The sequence below is a fragment of the Dermacentor albipictus genome, chromosome 5, assembly GCF_038994185.2.
Source record: "Dermacentor albipictus isolate Rhodes 1998 colony chromosome 5, USDA_Dalb.pri_finalv2, whole genome shotgun sequence".
Classification (NCBI taxonomy): domain Eukaryota; kingdom Metazoa; phylum Arthropoda; class Arachnida; order Ixodida; family Ixodidae; genus Dermacentor; species Dermacentor albipictus.
Genome location: NC_091825.1, coordinates 20,767,871 through 20,789,140, shown reverse-complemented (window position 1 = coordinate 20,789,140; position 21,270 = coordinate 20,767,871). Strand labels below are relative to the sequence as shown.

Here is a 21,270-nt window from a genome sequence, read left to right as displayed (position 1 = left end):
TACTTTTCAAACCTTGAAGTTGGCAGGTCGGTAGTAGTGTAGAAGATGCTCTCAGATCTGCATTCACATGTTGCTAGTAGGTCTGGGCTAGCTCTGTACCAAGGATTTTCTTAGTGCTTTTTCCTAAGCCAGTGGCTCGCCCTTTCCCGAGATGTTGGTACTACAGCAGTTGTTATTGGTGAACTCCTCTGCAGGCAGCTCTGGTAATGCATTTCATTATGAAAAGATGTAGGCTATGCTAAAGCTAGGGAGAATGCTGGTTTTAGCTTAGAACTTGTAGCTGGGCTATTCGGTAAACCGTCTTGGTAAATTGCTTCAGAGCGCAAGAAAACACAAACGTGAAAAGGGGGAGGGAAGAGGACATTCTTTTTTCTGTGTGTGTTCACTTGCGCCCAGAAGCAGTTTATCAAGATTGTTTCAGCTTCACCTACACCAGCTAGCCATACCATCAGACTCCTTACTTAAAAAGTGTAATGACAAGAATGTTGGAATTACCTGATGTGGTCTTTCTTTTAATCGAGTGGCCATGCCAGAGGTATGACAGAAAGCAATGCAGAATTGTACAGCCAGACATCTGACAGTCTTCGACAATGTCGTAGATTACAGCACCATCTAATTTAAGCCGAGACTAATGAAGGGGCAACTTCGAGAATGAATGTGGCTACTTTTGCAGATTTTTCACACAGAGAGAACCAAAATTGTCGAAAAGAATGAAATCTAAAAGTTCACATATTGTCCCTCATTTTATAAGCAATAAGTTGCTAGGCCTGTGGTTTTAAAATTTTTTTAATGTTCACCCAATAAAGAGTTAGATTCATGACCCACAGTTTTGAACGTCTGGTACTTCACCGCGACAAGAATGTGACAATAGCATTTGCATGGATTCTCAGCACAAAGTTAAGATTTGTTAGCTAGTTTTACGTAATTGTGTAAACATTGGAACAGGCTTACAAGGGCAATGTGCCATGATCGTGTGATGTACCTGACGTTTGTAGAATGAACTTGCTATACAAACGTTACCTTCATGCAACAAAGTCCATGCCGAGTGAGGGAATCTGCTGTGTTGCTTACTTTTATTCTCCTATCAACTTGTATTTGTAACGCCCATAGATCCAGCTCATGTAAGCCTTTTGTGTTTGAGTTTCAACGTATTGCCTTTTATTCCTGTAATAATACTTTCGCAACTGGCCAAACGGGCTGCTTATTGAACTTTTCTGTGCCACACATTCCTCCCGCCTTCACGCACCATACTGCACTGAGAAGACTCACTGTATGCATGTTTTCAGGGTGTCTACCAACCGGGAGAACTGGAAATTCTCAGGGAACTTGAATTGTCTGGAAATACTCGGGCAAAACTGAGAAAATTTGTGCTTCTATCAGAGAAAATTAGCTGCAATTTTATTGAAAGGGAACAAAAGTCGTGTTAATCCTTGCCCCAGTAACATAGAAATCACAATGAATCGTCACTGACGCCGTGCCATCAGCACGAGGCATTGCCAGAGCAGTTGACGACCGATTTTCCAGACGCCCGATTTTTCGGACATGCTCGATAATTTGCACGGCTTTGCGGCACCACCATGTACACCATATAGTCAATGTATATTGCCCTAACTGCAAGTCTGAAGTGGTATTAATCAAGGCCATCACCGCTGCCAGTTTGATTATCTCGTCGCCTCGAACCTGCACTCGTACGCACGTCCGCTGGCAGCTGTAGCCACCACTGCGGCAATGTTAGGCCTAGCTGCTTCTATGTTCGCTATTAAACTTCTTGCCATGCAGTGCCGTGTTTTTCATTGAAAGAATTCGCCGCTGTCAGCAATGGCACCGACTCCGCCTTTGTAATCCTCGCGATTGGCTTCCAAGCTCACAGTGCACAACGCGTTGTGGAATGCCAGTCTTCGAAAGTTAGCTTCGCCTCAGTGCAGTAGTGTTCCGTGGTGAAGCATAACAAGCATGGGAAGAAGCAATCGTCACGGGACACGGTATGTATTCCTAATTATACACGCGTGCACCCCCATCTCCTGTCACAGTACGAGCACTGATATGCCTAATAAGTGTACTGGCAGGCCTTAAGAGCTTTTTTGGACGTGCCTGTGGCAATCTTAGCTGGGCAGTTAAAGACATGCATTCATTTTTTTCAGACTGCCCGATTTTCCAGATGTTTTTGCAGCTCCTAGGGAGTCCAAAAAATCAGACGTTGACTGTACAACTAACCAAAAGGATGCTTCATATGATCCATGGGGTGAACGCGTGGCAGAAGGAGAATGAGAACAGAAAGGACCGACATATGAGGAATTAACGGGAAAGGAAGCATGCTGCCACCTCTTTGATGGAGCTTGAGCTCAAAAAACAGTGTTGGCTGATGCCGAGATGCAGGTCTCCCTCATCAAAACCAAAATAAACTGTTTAAAGCAGTGAAACCCAACACTGAGATATTGTGTACGGGCTGAGAGTATGTCAGGACAGTTGAGGTTGACTTCCCAGCTGCTGAGAGAGAATCTTAGTTGTGACAAAGTACAGGCCTCATACCGATGAGCTTGCTATCAGTTGATAGAAATAGCTCATATTCAAAAATATTTACTTGGGTATGAATCTCCTTTTCATTTATTTACTTTATTTACTTACATACCTACAGCGCCCAATGTTAGGCAGTAGGAAGAAGGAATATACAAATGATGGAAATACAGATGATTGATGTTACAAAAGGATACATCTAATACACAATACAAAAACATATTGATATTGAAAACACAGTACTTAACACAACATTACACCTAAGGTTATTGTGAAATAATAATATAATATAATTGTAATAAAGTAATGAAAAAAAACAGCGAGTAAGGCAAAAAGCCGCAGACAGGAAAGGTTAATCTCCTATTCTGTCTGAAGCAAAACACTTTAGAACTAGATATAAATGTTTCGACAACAAAGTTTCGAACACAGATTGCTGTGAGAATTTCGAGCGGCAGTTTATTCCCAATCATGTACAGTTTTTGGAAAAAAGGAATGCTTATATAGATTGATACAGCATTTGTACTCTTGTACCTTTAGCGGATGATCTGTTCTAGGTGATATGTAGCTTGGGTTCTTCATGTATGTGTCTCTGCACAAACCAGTCTTGCCTGTGTAATTCGTATTTAAAAATGTTCAACTCAATTTGGAATGGGTTTTACCATTTTTTCGCGGTGCATTTTACTAACACCTTCCTTCTGTTTTCTTTTTAAAGGAGTACTGACACAAAAAAAACTCCATGTGGTTTTTTCTGCTTTAATAAGTAGTTAATGACCCAGTAATCACGGCACGAGACCTCATTTACTTCAGAGAGCGACAGGTAATTATCTGCAGTCTTTTTTGTAGTGACCAGTCCAAGTTTCGGTTTCAGAGAGCAACGAAACGGTCCACCGGGAGTGTAAACAAAGTGGTCACGTGTCCGCAAAAAGCCATGACGTATGCTCTGCCGTGCAGCCAGCGTGCGGCGCGCCGGCACGCGAGCTTCGTGTTGCTAGTCGTCTGCTACGCCTGCACGTGGTTTGCCATGTCCTCGCCATCATCGTCGTCGTCGTCCTCGTTTTCGTCGTCCAGCGGCGACGATTTCCTGCATGTGGGAGTCGCCGCCGTATTAGGCGTGGCCAATCACTTTCAATTTGACCCACTGGAGAGCAGCGACTCGGATATTGCGGCCGGCGACGGTGAGCACGTGTAGGAGAAGAGCACGTGTAAAGCCGCATGGCAGCCAACGAAAATTCGTGACGTAGCCACATGACGTAGCGTTTTCTTGGCTATTTACAGACCCGGGTGACGTCAATGTCGCGAGGTGCTCTGTTTTACGGTTGGCTGCGCGCACGTACTTTAAAATTGATTTTAAATATGTTCTAAGCGATATTCGCCGCTGATATTTTACACACAATGTGTGTGTGACCCACTAAATCGATCTCACAAGTTATCTCGACTTCAAATTTTTGTGTCAGTACTCCTTTAAATAAAATAGATATTACTCCTTACAATTCAAACTGGATTAAATCATTCTTTTTTTTCAACATGCTTACTAGAGAGTGACAGCATCGGGCAACATGGTGTCAGCCTGTCTTGACATAAAACAAAGTTCTGGCTCATTCAGGGAATTTTGCAAAGGTGCTCAGGGAAAACCTGGAAAACTCAGGGAATTTGGAAATGTCAACTTGGTAGGCACCCTGGTCTTGGTCGTTTTGTGTGCTCTTATCACATATTGCTGGACCTTGAATTGATCTATCTCGATCTGTCTACATAGCTATCGTAAGGAAAATGTTTTGAATATATGGTTTTTATGTACAGGGCTAGTTAGCCAAATTCATTAGAGCTAGCTCATTTCTTAACTAGCTTGTGATATCACATGATTGCCTCCTATAATTGCTGTGGCGTCACTCTGATTGCCATGTCAGCTCAGTTGCGCTGCATTTATCCTTTGCTAAAAACTGGTCACGTTAAAAGACAACCATCGCATGCTTCTGCAACCAAGGCTTTGAACCATGACTATTGCATTGACCTAGCTGTCAAAGAAAAAAATGCAACATGAAAATTTTATGTGTGTATTGCATTAACCTCTCGGGTGCCGTTTTGTCCTGTTGATTGAAAACTTACTTTCATCACATTTCTTGCATCTTCAGGATCGTAGAAAGTGTACTGCTGCAGCAAAGATTAAAAATTGTCAATATTTAAGTGAGCTTTGTCAAGTTTAGACTGTGGACTCCGCGCGAAAACTCGCGACAGGAACATCAAATATGAGCACGTCAACTATTTCATGTTTTGAAAAGCTTGAGAAGCACTTATTCAGCCACTTGAAAAATTATGCCTTGCTAGCATGACATTGTGAAAAACATTGAAAGTGGACCCACTGCATACAAGATACGAACACCGATTAAAGACACCCAATTGTCTACCTTCCCACTCATTTTGCTAAAACATTTTGCACATGTTATTCAAAATTGCAGCACATTTGCAATCGTAAGCATTTCAAGATGTATGCAACACATTTTAAATATTGTAAATTTCATCAGTGCTTTTGCTGTTGATGCACTATCTTGGTGTACACAGTGCCCGAAAAGGTTGATAAGGGCCAAACAGATGCCAGCAGCATAAAGTGCAGCCCAAAATAAGTTAAGTGACTAAATGCAAGCATTGACATTTCCTCTGCCTCTGCAAGTCTGCCCCCTGCATTGTAGTAGCTGTTTCTCGTGTTTTACCCATCTGCTTTCTCCTCAGATTCATATCCTCAAGGATGGAAGTGCTGCGCCATCTTGCGCCAAAGCACTAATTCGAATGAAGTTCCCTTATTTTGCAGGATGTGCGTGTTCAGTGGCAGCCACACAGCCACAGGCATGCGTTGGCTAAGGCTTAGCCGTGCGATCCAACCTTAAAGCAATTCGTTTCAGCGTCGGCATCTTTGGAGGGTAGTGTGTTCGGGGGCATATAGTAGCTGAAGAAAAAGAAAACTGTTTTGTGCTATACAATGCATTACAAACTTTTCATAAAAATTTTACACGTTTTCATATATGTGGACCAGCTAAAGATGATTTGAACTGGCGCTCATTTCATGGGGCAGTCAGGAAGGAAACCCATGCTGAATGAATAAGGTTGCATAGTTGCCCAGCGTGTAGCTCGTGAGCTTCATTATATATTTTAACACTCGGTTTTGCACCCTTTTGGTACATATATGCGCCGATTAATGGGCGAAAGCCATGCGTGTGATTTTCTTAATCCATTTCGCACGTGCACCACGTCCGGCTACCGGGATGATAGCTTGGCACACCGACAAACGGCCTGCTTGCATTCGTGAAACTTCCTGGTGGCACACTTCTACTGTCAATCGCAATCATCATTCAAACGTGCACTCCAGCTATGCAACTTCCTGCCTGGCTACACCGCACAAAATCGGGCTCTTGCCATCGTAGAGCGCAAGCCAAGGATGTAAAGTTTCATATTTAGTCAACCTTAGCGGCCAAATTGTGATCGTAATTATACGTTTGGCGAGACTGCAAACCTCCGAAACTGCGTTCGAGGCAGTGATGTTCTTGAGGTGACTTGCACAAATCAAGTCTAAAATTTTAATAAAGCATCGTTCAGTGCACGAAATATTGGTTGCCATCTTACATTGGCTTTACAGTTGAACCTGGCTATATTGAACTCGCAAGAAAATGCTTATCAGTTTGATATGGAGCTTAATTCAATATAAGCCTGCTAAATAATTAGATGTCATAAATTTACATACCATTTACAAAATCACTTTATTGATGAAACCAACTTAGTTTCGCATGAAATAGTTCTGCATTTTCTTCTGCTTGGGCAATTTCACTGCCTGCGACGCACGCACTTCTCTACATTGTGTAAGGAGTCCAAGCAGCTGAGGCCGCAACCTTCCGCATTCGCACAGAAGCACCGGACTAGTGCGAGTGCACCAATCACTACGGAGGATGTGGGCAAAGGACCGTCGTTGCTTTCCTCATTGCGCCCCCTTTCACTTGTGCTCGGTACAATGTCGGCAATGTAGTCTTCGTTTTCGGGCTCTCCCATGGCCACGACACCATCATCTGCACTCACAAACTCGTCCACTGTTGATTCGTCGACAGCTTCCGGAAATTTTGACAGCTCGCTCCAAAATTCGACAACACCTGCAACGGCTTCGTCGCATTCATCAGAATTTAGTCATCACCGAGCACGTAGAAGCTGGCACGTCAGAAGCAATTTCGAATGAACCACTTCTACACGACCGTGCATACACGTCGAGCGCCACGGGCACCGGCTCACGAGTTTGTCTGCTTTAGCCCTAATCTCCCCCTTATTCAAGAACGTGCTGAGAGTGCTCCTCAGAATCTTGCACGCTGCAGGGACATCCGACTTCTCACTGCATTTGACCCGATTTATGATTTCGAGCTTCATGATGAAAGGTGAATTCTGTCGCTTCTTCACGGCAACACTGAGGGAGAAGGCCCTAAAGGCACAAACACAATGGACCAGAAAAGCACCGAGACAACTCGCACTTTTGCCATCTTGCACGACGAGGTCACAAGAGCCTCTGATTAGCTATCTCAGCAAGCGCTGCGGGCAGGCCAGGATCATTTATTGCAAGGGGGTGTCGTCGGCTTGCCCAAGGCAGCGCGGTCACGGTAGGGAAAGCGATTGGATGGACCGGCGCCGCCGGGTTTCCCCACCACCGTGAGGGAAAGCCAACGTCTGGGGGCACATTTCCACAGCTTGACATTTGATATTGTCACGGGGTAGTGACGGTGAAGAAAGGAAGAATACGGCGGAATACAAAACTAGCTTTTATTGGGCGAACCTGTGCCCACAAAAACAGGCTACACTTATAGCACAACGATAGCGGCGAACACGGTCGGCGATCGTCGGAAATCTGATCAGCGGGTCAAGCGCGTCGGCTTTTATAGAGCAGTCGTCGAATGTTCCAGACTAATCGTTCGGACGCGCATGCCTTCCACAAAGTTCTATACCATTCGCGTTACGCGATGAAATCAGATAACGCAAGGTTCGGCGACAACAGACAGCCGGGTAGAAGCATCGATAACTTTCCAGAAACGTCGGATACATACAGGCGCGTCCCTCGCTGTGCGATTACAGTTGTTTAAGCGGCGAAACGTGGTCGCCCGATAAAGATAAGTACACGTGTCATTGCCCCCCTCTTAAAAAGCATCGACCCGATGCTGCAAACAAACGAAAGTAACAAATAAGAACTCGTAGCAATGAAAAGAACAAAATAAGGGAAGTTCGTTAGCGTCCGTAAAACGGTTTAAGACGCACCACGTGGACCACTTCAGGTCGTGCGCGGCGCCGCTGTGAATGCGAGATGCCGTCTGGCACGACCTCATAGTCCAGTGCGCCGACACGTCGAATGACCTTGTAAGGTCCGAAATAGCGGCGCAATAGTTTCTCACTCAGTCCTCGTCGGCGTATCGGGGTCCATACCCAAACACGGTCGCCGGGCTGGTACTCGACGAAGCGTCGTCGGAGGTTGTAGCGTCGCCTGTCGGTCCTCTGTTGGTTCTTGATCCGTAGGCGGGCGAGCTGTCGGGCTTCTTCGGCGCGCTGGAGGTAGCTAGCGACGTCAACATTCTCTTCGTCAGTTACGTGCGGCAGCATGGCGTCAAGCGTCGTCGTCGGGTTCCTGCCGTAAACCAACTTGAACGGCGTGATCTGCGTTGTTTCTTGCACCGCCGTGTTATAAGCGAATGTTACGTACGGCAGGACGGCATCCCAGGTCTTGTGTTCGACGTCGACGTACATCGCTAGCATGTCGGCGAGGGTCTTATTCAGCCGCTCCGTAAGACCATTCATCTGCGGGTGGTAAGCCGTTGTCCTCCTGTGCCTTGTCTGACTGTATTTCAGAATGGCTTGGGTGAGCTCCGCTGTAAAGGCCGTTCCTCGGTCGGTGATGAGGACTACTGGGGCGCCATGTCGCAGCAGGATGTTTTCGACAAAGAATTTGGCCACTTCGGCTGCGCTACCTTTCGGCAGTGCTTTTGTTTCAGCGAAGCGGGTGAGGTTGTCCGTCGCCACGACGATCCACTTATTTCTGGTTATTGACGTCGGAAAGGGTCCCAGCAAGTCCATCCCGATCTGCTGGAATGGTCGGCAAGGAGGCTCGATTGGCTGTAGTAATCCGGCTGGCCTTGTCGGCGGTGTCTTGCGTCGCTGACAGTCTCGGCATGTTCTGACATAACGGGCGACGTCGGCGGTCAGGCGCGGCCAATAATACTTTTCTTGTATCCTCGATAGTGTCCGGGAAAATCCGAGGTGTCCAGTGGTCGGATCGTCATGTAGGGCGTGCAGTATTTCTGGACGCAGCGCTGACGGTACAACAAGAAGGTAGCTGGCGCGGACTGGCGAGAAGTTCTTCTTCACGAGCAGGTTGTTTTGCAGCGTGAACGGAGACAACGCGCGCTTAAATGCCCTAGGGACAACGTCGGTGTTCCCTTCCAAATACTCGACGAGACCTTTTAGCTCCGGGTCGGCTCGTTGCTGTTTAATGAAGTCTTCCGCGCTTATTATCCCAAGGAAGGCGTCGTCGTCCTCGTCGTCTTGCGGCGGGGGATCGATGGGGGCGCGCGATAAGAAGTGGGCGTCGGAGTGTTTTCTTCCGGATTTGTATATTACCGTGACGTCGTATTCTTGTAGTCTGAGGCTCCACCGCGCCAGCCGTCCTGAAGGGTCCTTTAAGTTAGCTAGCCAACACAATGCGTGATGGTCACTGACGACTTTGAATGGCCTGCCATAGAGGTAAGGGCGGAATTTAGCTGTAGCCCAAATGATGGCGAGGCATTCCTTTTCAGTCGTAGAGTAGTTGCTTTCCGCTTTTGACAGCGACCGGCTTGCATACGATATCACCCTCTCAAGTCCTTCTTTCCTCTGGACTAGGACGGCACCGAGGCCTAGGCTACTGGCGTCAGTGTGGATTTCGGTATCGGCGTCCTCGTCGAAGTGTGCAAGTACCGGCGGTGACTGCATGCGTCGTTTTAGTTCTTGAAATGCATCGGCCTGCGGCGTTTTCCACATGAACTCGACATCAGATTTGGTTAGATGCGTTAGCGGCTCAGCGATGCGTGAAAAGTCCTTGACAAAGCGCCTGTAGTAGGCACACATGCCAAGGAATCTGCGCACTGCCTTCTTGTCGGTGGGCTGCGGGAACTTTGCGATGGCAGCTGTCTTCTGTGGGTCGGGGCGTACTCCTGATTTGCTGATCACGTGGCCTAGGAACAAAAGCTCATCGTAATCGAAACGGCACTTTTCCGGCTTCAGAGTGAGCCCTGATGACTTGATGGCTTCTAACACTGTTGCAAGCCGCCTAAGGTGATCGTCGAAATTTCCGGTGAAGACAACGACGTCATCCAGGTAAACAAGGCACGTCTGCCACTTCAGTCCGGCTAACACCGTGTCCATGACGCGCTGAAACGTTGCAGGCGCCGAGCACAGTCCGAATGGCATGACCTTGAACTCGTACAGGCCGTCTGGCGTGATGAAGGCAGTCTTTTCGCGATCTCTCTCGTCGACTTCTATTTGCCAGTAGCCAGACTTGAGGTCCATCGACGAGAAGTATTTAGCGTTGCAGAGCCGATCCAATGCGTCGTCTATCCGTGGAAGGGGGTACACATCCTTCTTCGTGATCTTGTTCAGTCGACGATAATCGACGCAGAAGCGTAGGGTTCCGTCCTTTTTCTTTACCAGGACTACAGGAGAGGCCCACGGGCTTTTTGACGGCTGGATGATGTCGTAGCGCAGCATTTCGTCGACTTGTTGTCTAATAGCTTCACGTTCTCGCGTCGAAACTCGGTAAGGGCTCTGGCGGAGTGGTCGAGCGCTCTCTTCGGTTATTATACGATGCTTTGCAACTGGTGTTTGTCGAATCCTCGATGACGTCGAAAAGCAGTCTTTGTATCGTCGGAGAAGACTTCTGATCTGTTGCTGCTTACACATAGGAAGACTTGGATTCACGTTGAAGTCTGGTTCGGGGATAATGCTCGTCGGGGTAGATACGGCTGAATCCGAGAGGACAAAGGCATTGCTTGTTTCCACAATTTCCTCGATGTATGCGAATGTCGTGCCCTTGTTGATGTGCTTGAACTCTTGGCTGAAGTTGGTTAGCATAACTTCCACTTGCCCTGCATGGAGTCGAGCGATCCCTCTTGCGACGCAACTTTCATGGTCGAGCAGTAGATGTTGGTCGCCCTCGATGACGCCTTCTACGTCAGCGGGTGTTTCAGTGCCGACGGAAATAATAATGCTGGAACGCGGCGGGATGCTCACTTGATCTTCGAGCACACTCAAGGCGTGGTGACTACGACAGGTCTCCGGCGGTATCGCTTGAGTTTGTGACAGCGTTATCGATTTCGACTTCAGGTCGATGACTGCGCCATGCTGATTCAAGAAGTCCATGCCGAGAATGACGTCTCGTGAACACTGTTGGAGGACAACGAAGGTGGCAGGGTAAGTCCGGTCATGAACGGTAATTCTTGCCGTGCAGATCCCTGTCGGCGTAATCAGGTGTCCTCCAGCGGTCCGAATGTGAGGGCCTTCCCATGCAGTTTTAACTTTCCTCAACTGGGTGGCGATGGGTCCACTCATGACGGAGTAATCGGCTCCTGTGTCTACTAAGACGGTGACTGCGTGGCCGTCGAGAAGCACGTCGAGGTCGGTGGTTCTTTGTCTTGTGTTGCAATTAGGTCGTGGCGTCGGGTCACGGCTGCGTCGTGTTGAACTGAAGTTGAAACGTCGCGTCGTCAAGTCGTCGTTCGTTGGTTTAGTCTTGCCTTCCTGACTTCGTCGGGACGGCGGCGTGTCGTTGTTATGTCGTCGAGATCGTTTCTTCGTCGTCTTCGTCGGCGGCGGAGGATCTTCGTCAGTTCGACGAACAGCAACCGCACCTCCATCGGTTGCTGCCTTTAGTTTTTCGGATATGGGCTCGCTGACCGGCCCCGGGCTGGGCCAGTGTATGGTCGGCGCTGCGGCGACAGGTAGCGGCCTGGTGACGGCGAACTGGACGGTCGTCGAGGGCTCCATTGAGTAGCGGCGAGGTAGTCGGCGATATCACGTGGGCGCTCTCCAAGCTTTGGACGCGGCGCGTTGACGGCGAACCCTTTCAGTCCCATGTCGCGGTATGGGCATCGGCGATACACATGGCCGGCTTCTCCGCAGTGATAGCAGAGCGGACGATGGTCGGGGGCTCGCCAAATGTCCGTCTTCCTCGCGTAGGTGCGCTCGGCGACGGGTGGGCGTGCTGGCGGCGGCGGCGGCGGACGACGGAATTGCGTCGTTGCAGGGCCCTGGCGTGGTCGCGGAGGGGGACCTTGACGGCGGGCGACGGCGGCGTAGGTCATCTCTTCTGGCTGGGGCTGCAGTAATTGAGGTTGCACCTCAGGAACCCCAAGCGATCGCTGAACCTCATCTTTCACGATGTCAGCGATCGAAGCTACTTGAGGCTGCGAAGAAGGCAGGACCTTGCGCAGTTCTTCGCGCACAATGGCCCTGATGGTCTCTTGAAGGTCGTCCGAACCTAGTCCTTGGATGGCATACTGCGGCGTGTGCCCCTGGCGGTTATATTGCCGAGTGCGCATCTCCAGAGTTTTCTCGATCGTCGATGCCTCTGCAGAAAACTCAGCCACAGTCTTCGGTGGGTTGCGAAAAGGTCTTGCTTGACGCCGCGCATCAGGAAGCGAACTTTTTTCTCCTCCGACATTTCCGGGTCGGCGTGCCGGAAAAGACGGGCCATCTTCTCCGTGAAGATTGCGATCGTCTCGTTTGGCAGCTGCACTCTGGTTTCTAGTAGAGCTTGGGCTCGCTCTTTTCGCACGACGCTTCTAAACGTGTGCAAGAAGCCGCTTCGGAAAAGGTCCCACGTCGTTAAGGTGGCTTCCCGATTCTCGAACCACGTCCTGGCGGCGTCTTCCAATGCGAAATAGACATGCCGCAGCTTGTCCTCGCTGTCCCAACTGTTAAACTTAGCGACCCTCTCATACGTTTCGAGCCAGGTTTCCGGGTCCTCGAATGTTGATCCGCGGAACGTCGGAGGTTCCCTGGGCTGCTGCAGCACGATGGGGGACGCTGGGGCTGCCATTGGGGTTGCCTTGTCCACAATCTGCTTGGTCTTCTCAAGTAGAAGTCCGTGCTCCGGGGGCAGCTGTTGAAGACGGCGGCTTGCTCGATGCTCCGGGACTACGTTGGTGTTCTCTTTGTGCTCCGGGCTTGGATCACGGCTTGTCGGGGGCGTCCGGTACATGAACGAAAAGCACCTCCACCAGATGTCACGGGGTAGTGACGGTGAAGAAAGGAAGAATACGGCGGAATACAAAACTAGCTTTTATTGGGCGAACCTGTGCCCACAAAAACAGGCTACACTTATAGCACAACGATAGCGGCGAACACGGTCGGCGATCGTCGGAAATCTGATCAGCGGGTCAAGCGCGTCGGCTTTTATAGAGCAGTCGTCGAATGTTCCAGACTAATCGTTCGGACGCGCATGCCTTCCACAAAGTTCTATACCATTCGCGTTACGCGATGAAATCAGATAACGCAAGGTTCGGCGACAACAGACAGCCGGGTAGAAGCATCGATAACTTTCCAGGAACGTCGGATACATACAGGCGCGTCCCTCGCTGTGCGATTACAGTTGTTTAAGCGGCGAAACGTGGTCGCCCGATAAAGATAAGTACACGTGTCAATATATTGGGAGTCGCTAGTATTTTTGTTCGATGTAAGCGTAATTTTTGCTATATATACTCATTGTAACTATACCGTGCCCATAAATTGTTCGATGTTTAAAATAATTCAATGTAAACGGGTTCAATATAGTCGGGTTCAACTGTATATAATGCCTGTGGCAGAACCGTGGATAAGCCCGAATAATTGGGCTTATCAATATATTGGTCGACGACGCAGAGCGGAGAGCCAGTAAGCATTTTTATCCCTTTGCTGTTTTAAGAGATATCTTAGAGCTTTCTCTCGGCAAGCCAGGTGAAATACTGGCAAACATGCAATGACCAGTACGTCAAATTCACATTTATTCTGTGGTATTTACTGTCTTAACCGACGTTGCCAAGAATTAAAAATTACCTGATAGCACTACATAAACACGTTCATTGTACGTTGATGGGTGTTGTTCATGGTGGCCACTGTGAATACTTCTCGTTTATTCTGTAATAAGCGCATTAAACCAATATGTTCAATTAGCTAAATTTGTTAATTTATGTAATCTATGAAATGTCAATGAAAAAGTTATGGAAGACGTTGAGAAATGGACCAACAGCATTTAAAACAACCTAAGATTCGTTAAGACTTTTCCTAATGAGAAAAAAAAACGTAAAGTAAATCAAAAATAAAAATAAGAAACCTGCTGTGGCCGTGATAATGTTTCTGCGCACCAAAGATTGCATCAATCTTTACACAAACCTCGTCAAGTAGGGGCACAGCGAACGAGCCGCCATGCTTCTTTCTCACCATGTCGGCAGTTTTTGGCGTGCATCTTCAGTCCTTATCTAACGCGAAGTAGCACGATCTTGTGGCGGTTTGCTTTCCTAACCGTTACAAAACTGTGACCCAAGTTTACATGTTCGTAATGTAGACAGTGCACTGATGACAACGTTTACATCTGAAACCACTTATATTGCTGATTTGGGGACTCGTCACATGGATTTCTTTTGTCTGTCAGTGAAAAAAGTGTACACAAGACCTAGGTCGCTATATAGGCTGTTTTCGGTCATTTCTCAACATATTCCACAACTTTTGCATTGACACCATATAATAAATAAGCAAGTAATGTCAGTTCATTAAAGTGAAATATTACTTGCTTGTTCACAATGAAAAAAAGAAAGCTCGACTAGCATTAACACAAGCTTACCAAGATAGAGAGTTCACAGAAAGCCTTCGGTTAATTTTTTCTTGGCCACATTTAGTTGGCACATCCGGTATGTAAATTAATGGTGGTTTCTGAGAAACCTGTATGAGATTCCTTTGTAGCTTCATACTACAGTCAGGTGGATGACATGTTTTTGCCTGTCATGAATTTTTCTTGCTTTGCGGGCTTTTGCAGAACTGATCTGCCTTAACACAATACTGTTCTGTAAAGTCAAATAGGGAACACCTTTTCTTCATATGCCTGTATTTCACCGATATTTGCTTTTACCAAGCTGCTCCAAAACGGACAGTTCATGCTCCAAACCTGCGCTAAAGTGTCAAATTTGCTGCTTCCAGAGCTGCTGCAAAACTTCCTTGGCCACTTGCATCCCTGTATCATGCAGAGCATGCACAAATCTGGGTGTTGTCTTTGTGTACAGCATGCTGCTGACTTTTATATGCTAACATGGTAGCTTTCACTGTTATTGCGCAGGTACCTCTACTCAGGCACTTGCGAACCTGACTCCTTCGAAGAGGCAATCCACATTCGAGAAGCTGCAGACAAGTACCTCGTGCCTGAACTTGTGACAGTGTGCTCCAAATACATTGAAGCAAACATGTCCGCTGACAAGGTCTGTCCCCTTTTGGACTGTCTGGCAACAACTGACACTGACAGGATCGACAAGGCAGCTCTTCAGGTGCTCAAGAATGATGCCCTTTCAGTGATCAATTCCGAATCGTTCATCGAATCGCTCGACAGCACGGTGGAGTCCATTCTGAAAGTCATAAGTGGTGTGCCCGAGAGTTGCATCTTCCTGGCCATCCGGAAGTGGGCAGAAGAGAAGTGCCGAAAGTCTCTGTCATTGGGTGAGACCCCACTGGAGCTGCAAGCGGTCATTCGGCCCTTTCTTCCCAAGCTGCGCTTCCTGGCCCTGACTCCACAGGAGTATGTCAAGGGTCCCGGTTCGTGGAATGTGCTCGAGGACCAAGAAGATTTCGCCATCCTCAGGAACATCATCGTTCACGATTCTGTGCCACTGCCTTCTTGGGTCTGCACTGATGACACAGCTCGTGGACAGCTGCTTTTTAAAGCTAATCCATTCGAAACAAGTGATGCGTCAGTGACTGTAGTGAGGAAAAAAAGCCCAGCTGCTGAAGGCAATGAAAAACCTAAATGACATCTGCTTGAACCACACAGTGAAGCAATTTTTTTAGAAAGGACAGTTCCAGTGGGATACGAGACATACAATAAATAATTGTTTTGATGAAATGCTGGTAAGCTATTGGTTAAGTTCTTTCCTAACGTGTGCCAAAAGGCCTGGCTGGCCCCTTGTGCTCAGCGTTGTAACTAGCTGATGTGCAGGTAATTTAATTGTGCCATGAACTGTGAGCTTGTATGTGTGCGTGATGCCCAATTGGGGACAAAGCTGTTGGTTTCGAAGACGCACAAACGTTTAATGAAACTAGAAAGAGGCTTAAAATAAATAGAAGGAAGTAGAAAGCATAAAATAAACACTCAAATAGACATTGTCGCGTGGTTGGTGCCGCGCGGGGCACGAGCACGCAGGGACGGACCGAAACGTGCGGCCGCTTGGTTGGACGAAAAGGGGAATGCCCCTTCTTTATTCGGCCCGAACATATATACACACACACAGATCACAGGGGGCGCCACACCCTGGTGGCAGCCTAACAAATGGGGCTGAACTGTGGCGACCTCTACATCTCCCCCCTTGAAGCATTGGAGGTTAGACGGGAGAGATTCAGGCAGCCCAAACGTGTCAAAAGTTTCATAAGTTCAAACGGCGTGGCGGAACGATAGGCCGGCCGTAACGTGTTCGAGTCACACCGTCACTGCGGTCCCTGGCTGCAGGGGACTGTTGCACCGACTTTCCGAGGGGGACCGTTGATTCCACGATGTTGGCAGGCCGAGGCTCCTGACAGCGAACTTGCTGCAGTGGTGGTGGTTCCTCTGCGGAGGCAGTAGTCCCAAAAGGCACTAGGTGACGCCGGTTGCGCTGTAGGGTGCCACCTCGCTCCGTTTCGACCACGTAGCTTCTTGGTCTTTGCCCCGGGCTGAGGACCGTAGCCTGCGCTTGATCAAGTCGCACCCAGACACGCTGACCTGTTTGGAGTGGTGGCAAGTCTCGAGCTCCATGATGCCTGTTGTAATTGTCGGCCTGCTTCTGCTTGTAAGTCGCATCCTTGGCGACGACTTCTTTCATTGGGGGCCAGTTGGGACATAGCTGGGAGCCTTGCTTTGGGACTCTGGTTCTGAGTTGACGTCCCATCAACAGCTGTGCTGGACTAAAGCCGTTGACTCCTGGAGTGTCCCTATAGCTGAGCAGAGCCAGATAAGGATCCTTTGACTTGCGAAACAGGTCCTTGATAGTACGCACCATCCTCTCCGCCTCTCCGTTCGACTGAGCGTAGTGTGGACTGCTGGTCCTGTGGTTAAAGCCGTATGACGCTGCAAACGCCGCGAACTCTTGCGACGAGAACGGTGGGCCGTTGTCTGACCTGACTTCTTGCGGGATTCCATGGCGGGCAAAGATGGATTTGAGAGCATCGATGACTGCCTGAGCTGTCGTGCTCCTCAGGGTCACGACCTCGGGGAACCTTGAGTAATAGTCCACCACCAGGATGAACGTCTGGCCATTGAGGTGAAACAAGTCCATACCAAGGAATTCCCAGGGATGTCCAGGTAGGGCTGTGGAGAGCAGGGGCCCGGCTAAGTTCACGCGGGTGGAAGCGCACTGTTCACAGTTGGCAACGAGAGAGGCAATGTCTGTCGAGATACCGGGCCACCAAACTGACTCCCGAGCTAGGGCTTTGGTCCTGTTGATGCCCTGATGACCTTCATGCAACAGCGTCAAGACCGCTGGCCGAAGGGACGATGGGATGACTAACCGGGCGCCCTTCAACAGAACACCGTCGCAGACAGAGAGCTCGTCTGCCACCGAGGCGTACTTTGTAAGGTGCAGTGGTATCGTGGTCCTTTTAGGCCAACCATTCTGGCAGTAGGAAGCGAGGGCTTTGCACTCGCCATCAGACTCTTATGCCTGTCGCACGTCTTTAGGGCTGAGTGGCAAGACTTCCGACATGCAGCCGACTACCTGTGCTGCGAAAAGTTCGATAGTGTCTAGAGGAGTGGGTGGCTTGTAGGTGATGCGCGACAACGTATCAGCTGTGGCTAGCAGCTTTCCTGGCACGTGCAGCATACGGAACTGGTATCGCATGGTCTTCAGCCGTAGTCTCTGAATACGAGGAGGCAACACGTCCAGTTCCATCTTGCCCAGAAGCGAAACGAGTGGCAGGTGGTCAGTCTCGACGTCGAAGGGGATGCCACGGACGAACTCGTCGAACCTTTGGATAGCCCACGTCGTTGCCAAAGCTTCTTTTTCAGTCTGGCTGTAACGCTGCTCGGTATCGGTCATTGACCTCGAAGCGAATGCGACTGGGCGGCGCTCTCCTGAGGGTTGCGTCTGTAGCAAAACTGCGCCGAGTCCGAATGAGCTTGCGTCTGCAGACACCGTAGTGGCGTACGACGGGTGGTACTTGGCCATGCACCTGTCTGACGTCAAGAGTTCCTTGATTTTCTCGAACGCTGCCTTTTGCTCATGCTGCCACACCCAACTCGCAGTCTTGTTCAGTAAGGCTCTGATGGGAGCTGTGACGTCCGAGATGTGTGGCAAGAACCTGGCAAGATGGTTCACCATTCCGAGCAGCCTTCTAACGCCAGCGACGTCCGTTGGGGCTTCCATGGCTTTGACTGCTTCGACCTTGCCCAGATCTGGCCTGATGCCCTGTGCTGAGACGACAACTCCGAGGAAGGAGACCTCAGGTACCCCAAAACGACACTTGTCCTGGTTCAATGTGATACCTGCTTTTGCAAGGCGAGATAGCACCTGGCTCAGTCTGGCGTCATGTTCCTGGCGGGTGCGTCCAAAAACCAAAATATCGTCTATCATATTGGCGACTCCTTCTTGGCCCTCCAGGATGCTTGCCATCTGCTTTTGGAAGTACTCTGGTGCGGAGGTGATGCCAAAGGGGAGTCTGCAGAAGCAGTATCGGCCATATGGGGTGATGAATGTCGTAAGCTCTTGGGAGTCTTCAGACAGCTTCACCTGGTGGAAGCTTGCGGTTGCGTCCAACTTCGAAAAAGCTGTTGCGTCGCCGGGGAGGCCAAGGACTTGCTCGACAGTTGGCAGAATATGTCTTTCACGAAGGACGACCTTGTTGAGTTGTGTTAAGTCGACGCAGAGGCGGTAGGAACCATCGCCTTTCCGGACGACGACGAGACCCGAGCACCATGGTGTTGGCTTGTCGACCCTACGGATCACGCCTGCGCTTTCCAATTTGTTCAGTTCGCGGCGGACAATCTCGAGCAGCGGAATGGGGATCCTGCGAGGTACGCTTAGCGAGAAAGGTACGGCATCGGGTTTCAACCGGATGGTGTACTCGTCCTTGAGAGTGCCCAATCCATTGAAGAGCTCGGCGTGCAGCGTCGCTTTTGAAGTCTTGAGTTGATCAAGAAACCGAACTACTTGGAGAGCTTGGTGCGCTGGCAGTCCCAGAAGAGGCACAGTGAGAGACTGGATCACGTAGAGGCGCTGACGACTTGTTTTCCCTTGCCACTGAAGTCGTGCCATATACGAGCCCAGCACGCGCAGCGGCTGCCCTCCCGGGCCAGTGAGCAGAGTGTCGACTTGGTCGAGTGTGGCAGGCAAGGTAGGAAAGTCGCTGGGAACAGCAGATACTTCGGCTCCGGAGTCGACCTTGAACTGCGCTGTGTAGTCGTCAACGGTGACGTCGACGAACTTTGCCGAGGCGGGTGTCGCGACGGCGTGCAGGTGAACGGAGCTGAGCTTGTACTGCTTGAGCTTCCGCGAGCGGCATACTTCGGCAAAGTGGCCTTTCTTTTTGCAGAAGTTGCAGGTGGAGCGACGGGCCGGGCAGTCTGAACGTCGATGAGGCGCGCAGCCGCAGAATTCACATGTGGACGGCTCGCGTGAGCGCTCTGCTAGCGACTGCGGCGAACGAGGCTTAGCGGCGGAGCGGCGGCGAGAGGGGAACTTGCTAGCTTTTGCGGCGTCGAGGTTGAGCTCGCGGGAGTGCTCGGTGCGGTCCTGGGGCAACGCCTTTTCCCTGTCGGCGTCTTCGGATTGACGGGCTTGTGTCCAGGCGTCCTGTAGTGTCAACTTCGCGTTCCGGCACAGCTGGTCCGAGAGACGGGAGTCGCGGAGGCCGACGACGAACCGGTCGCGTACGAGCCTTTCCTCGACAGCAGCAGACGGATAGTTACAGCGCTTGGCCATCCTGCGCAGTTCTGCGTAGTACGTGTCGACGCTTTCGTCGGGCAGCTGAACGCGTCTGTGGAACCGTGATGATTCGTAAAGCTCGTTTGCCGGGTGCACGAAGTGCTCAGTGAAGCGGGTGGCAACGGCTTGGTATGAAGCGAGCGACTGGGCGTCGAGCGAGAAAGTCTCGAGAAGCGGGCGGGCCTCCGGGCCCATGCAGTACAGTAGCGAGCGTACCTGCATGTCTTCCGACGCTTTCAACAGTCCTGAAACCACTGCGTAGTCTTCGTAGCGGCTGAGCCATGTCGCCCACGTTGGCGGGTTCGCGAAGTCGAACGGTGCCGGCGGCTGGAAGTTGACGCTGTACAGTTTCGGCGGCTCGCCGGTCTCGAGGGACATCTTGGTGCCTTCCTATGAGGTGAGGGCTAAGGCAGGGGGGCGTTATCCGGCCGCTTCTGACACCATGTCGCGTGGTTGGTGCCGCGCGGGGCACGAGCACGCAGGGACGGACCGAAACGTGCGGCCGCTTGGTTGGACGAAAAGGGGAATGCCCCTTCTTTATTCGTCCCGAACATATATACACACACACAGATCACAGGGGGCGCCACACCCTGGTGGCAGCCTAACAAATGGGGCTGAACTGTGGCGACCTCTACAGACATCACGGCAGTAAGAAACACACTTGGAGTTAGTATGATGTTAACTAATGCGCGTGTTCGGGCTTGCCACCATGGCAGGGATGCATAACAGTCTCGACGCGGCGACAAGTTGATGGAAGGAGTTGCGCCGGTCTCACCAAACGTTGGGGTGTTGGATGGTTGACCGGGCGACCGGAGCACGCTTGCTCTGGCTTGCAGATATAAGGTAGGCTGCTAGGCGGCACGAGTAGATGGCGGGGCATTCTGGCCGGGCAGCTGGACGTAGAACTCGGGCCCGTAGCCCGACTGCTCTCGTCCTACCCAAGGGCACAGAAGCTCGAACGCCGGCCTCTGGCAGCAGGTGGCACGACAGACGGGGGCGGCATTCTGGCCGGGCAGCTGGGCATATAACTCGAGCCCGTAGCCCGACTACTCTCGTCCTGCCCACGGGCGCAGAAGCACCATGTCGCGCACCACACACATCACATAAGCCCCTTTTTTATCAAGTTTTTCTGACGAAAAACTGCCGCTCAGTGCGCGACATAGTTCACGCATGCTCGGAACACTACAGTCATGGTCCGTTCACGAGACCGCACTGTATGGTTCCATGGCACAGTTCACTGAGCACACAGAAACATTAACGGAAGACACTAATTTAACGAAAGCACAAGTGGAAAAAAAGGAAAAGAAACTAGCATCAAATACTAATAGCATGGTATTGCGATGACATAACCTTGCTACTGTAAAGGTAACATCAAGAAGCGTAGGGCTGTAGTCCCCCCTGTGTTCTACTCCTGTAGTCTGCCCTGCGAAGTTCCGCATGTTACTTTCTTGAAGGTCGTCGCAAAGTTTAATTGCTTCTACACCCGAGCCCTCATTTGTTTTGAAGGAAGGTATAGGGGTGTCCATCTCCTCATCCTCCACCAGGATGAAGGATGCAGACTGTGGAGAGAGAACTTTCCGGT

The 21,270-nt window shown here is 50.1% G+C and overlaps 1 protein-coding gene across 5 annotated transcripts in view; it reads left to right on the top strand.

Moving 5' to 3' along the window:
* The window catches only part of LOC135914784 (BTB/POZ domain-containing protein 6-like), a 108,364-nt gene extending 92,724 nt beyond the window's left edge, over positions 1-15,640 (top strand). For all 5 annotated transcript variants that reach the window (XM_070538315.1, XM_070538314.1, XM_070538312.1 and 2 more), the window contains one exon: positions 14,864-15,640. In XM_070538315.1, the coding sequence (XP_070394416.1) occupies positions 14,864-15,548 (685 nt within the window). In that variant the 3' untranslated portion in view covers positions 15,549-15,640. The remainder of the gene's footprint in view (positions 1-14,863) is intronic.
* Positions 15,641-21,270: the final 5,630 nt, after the last annotated feature.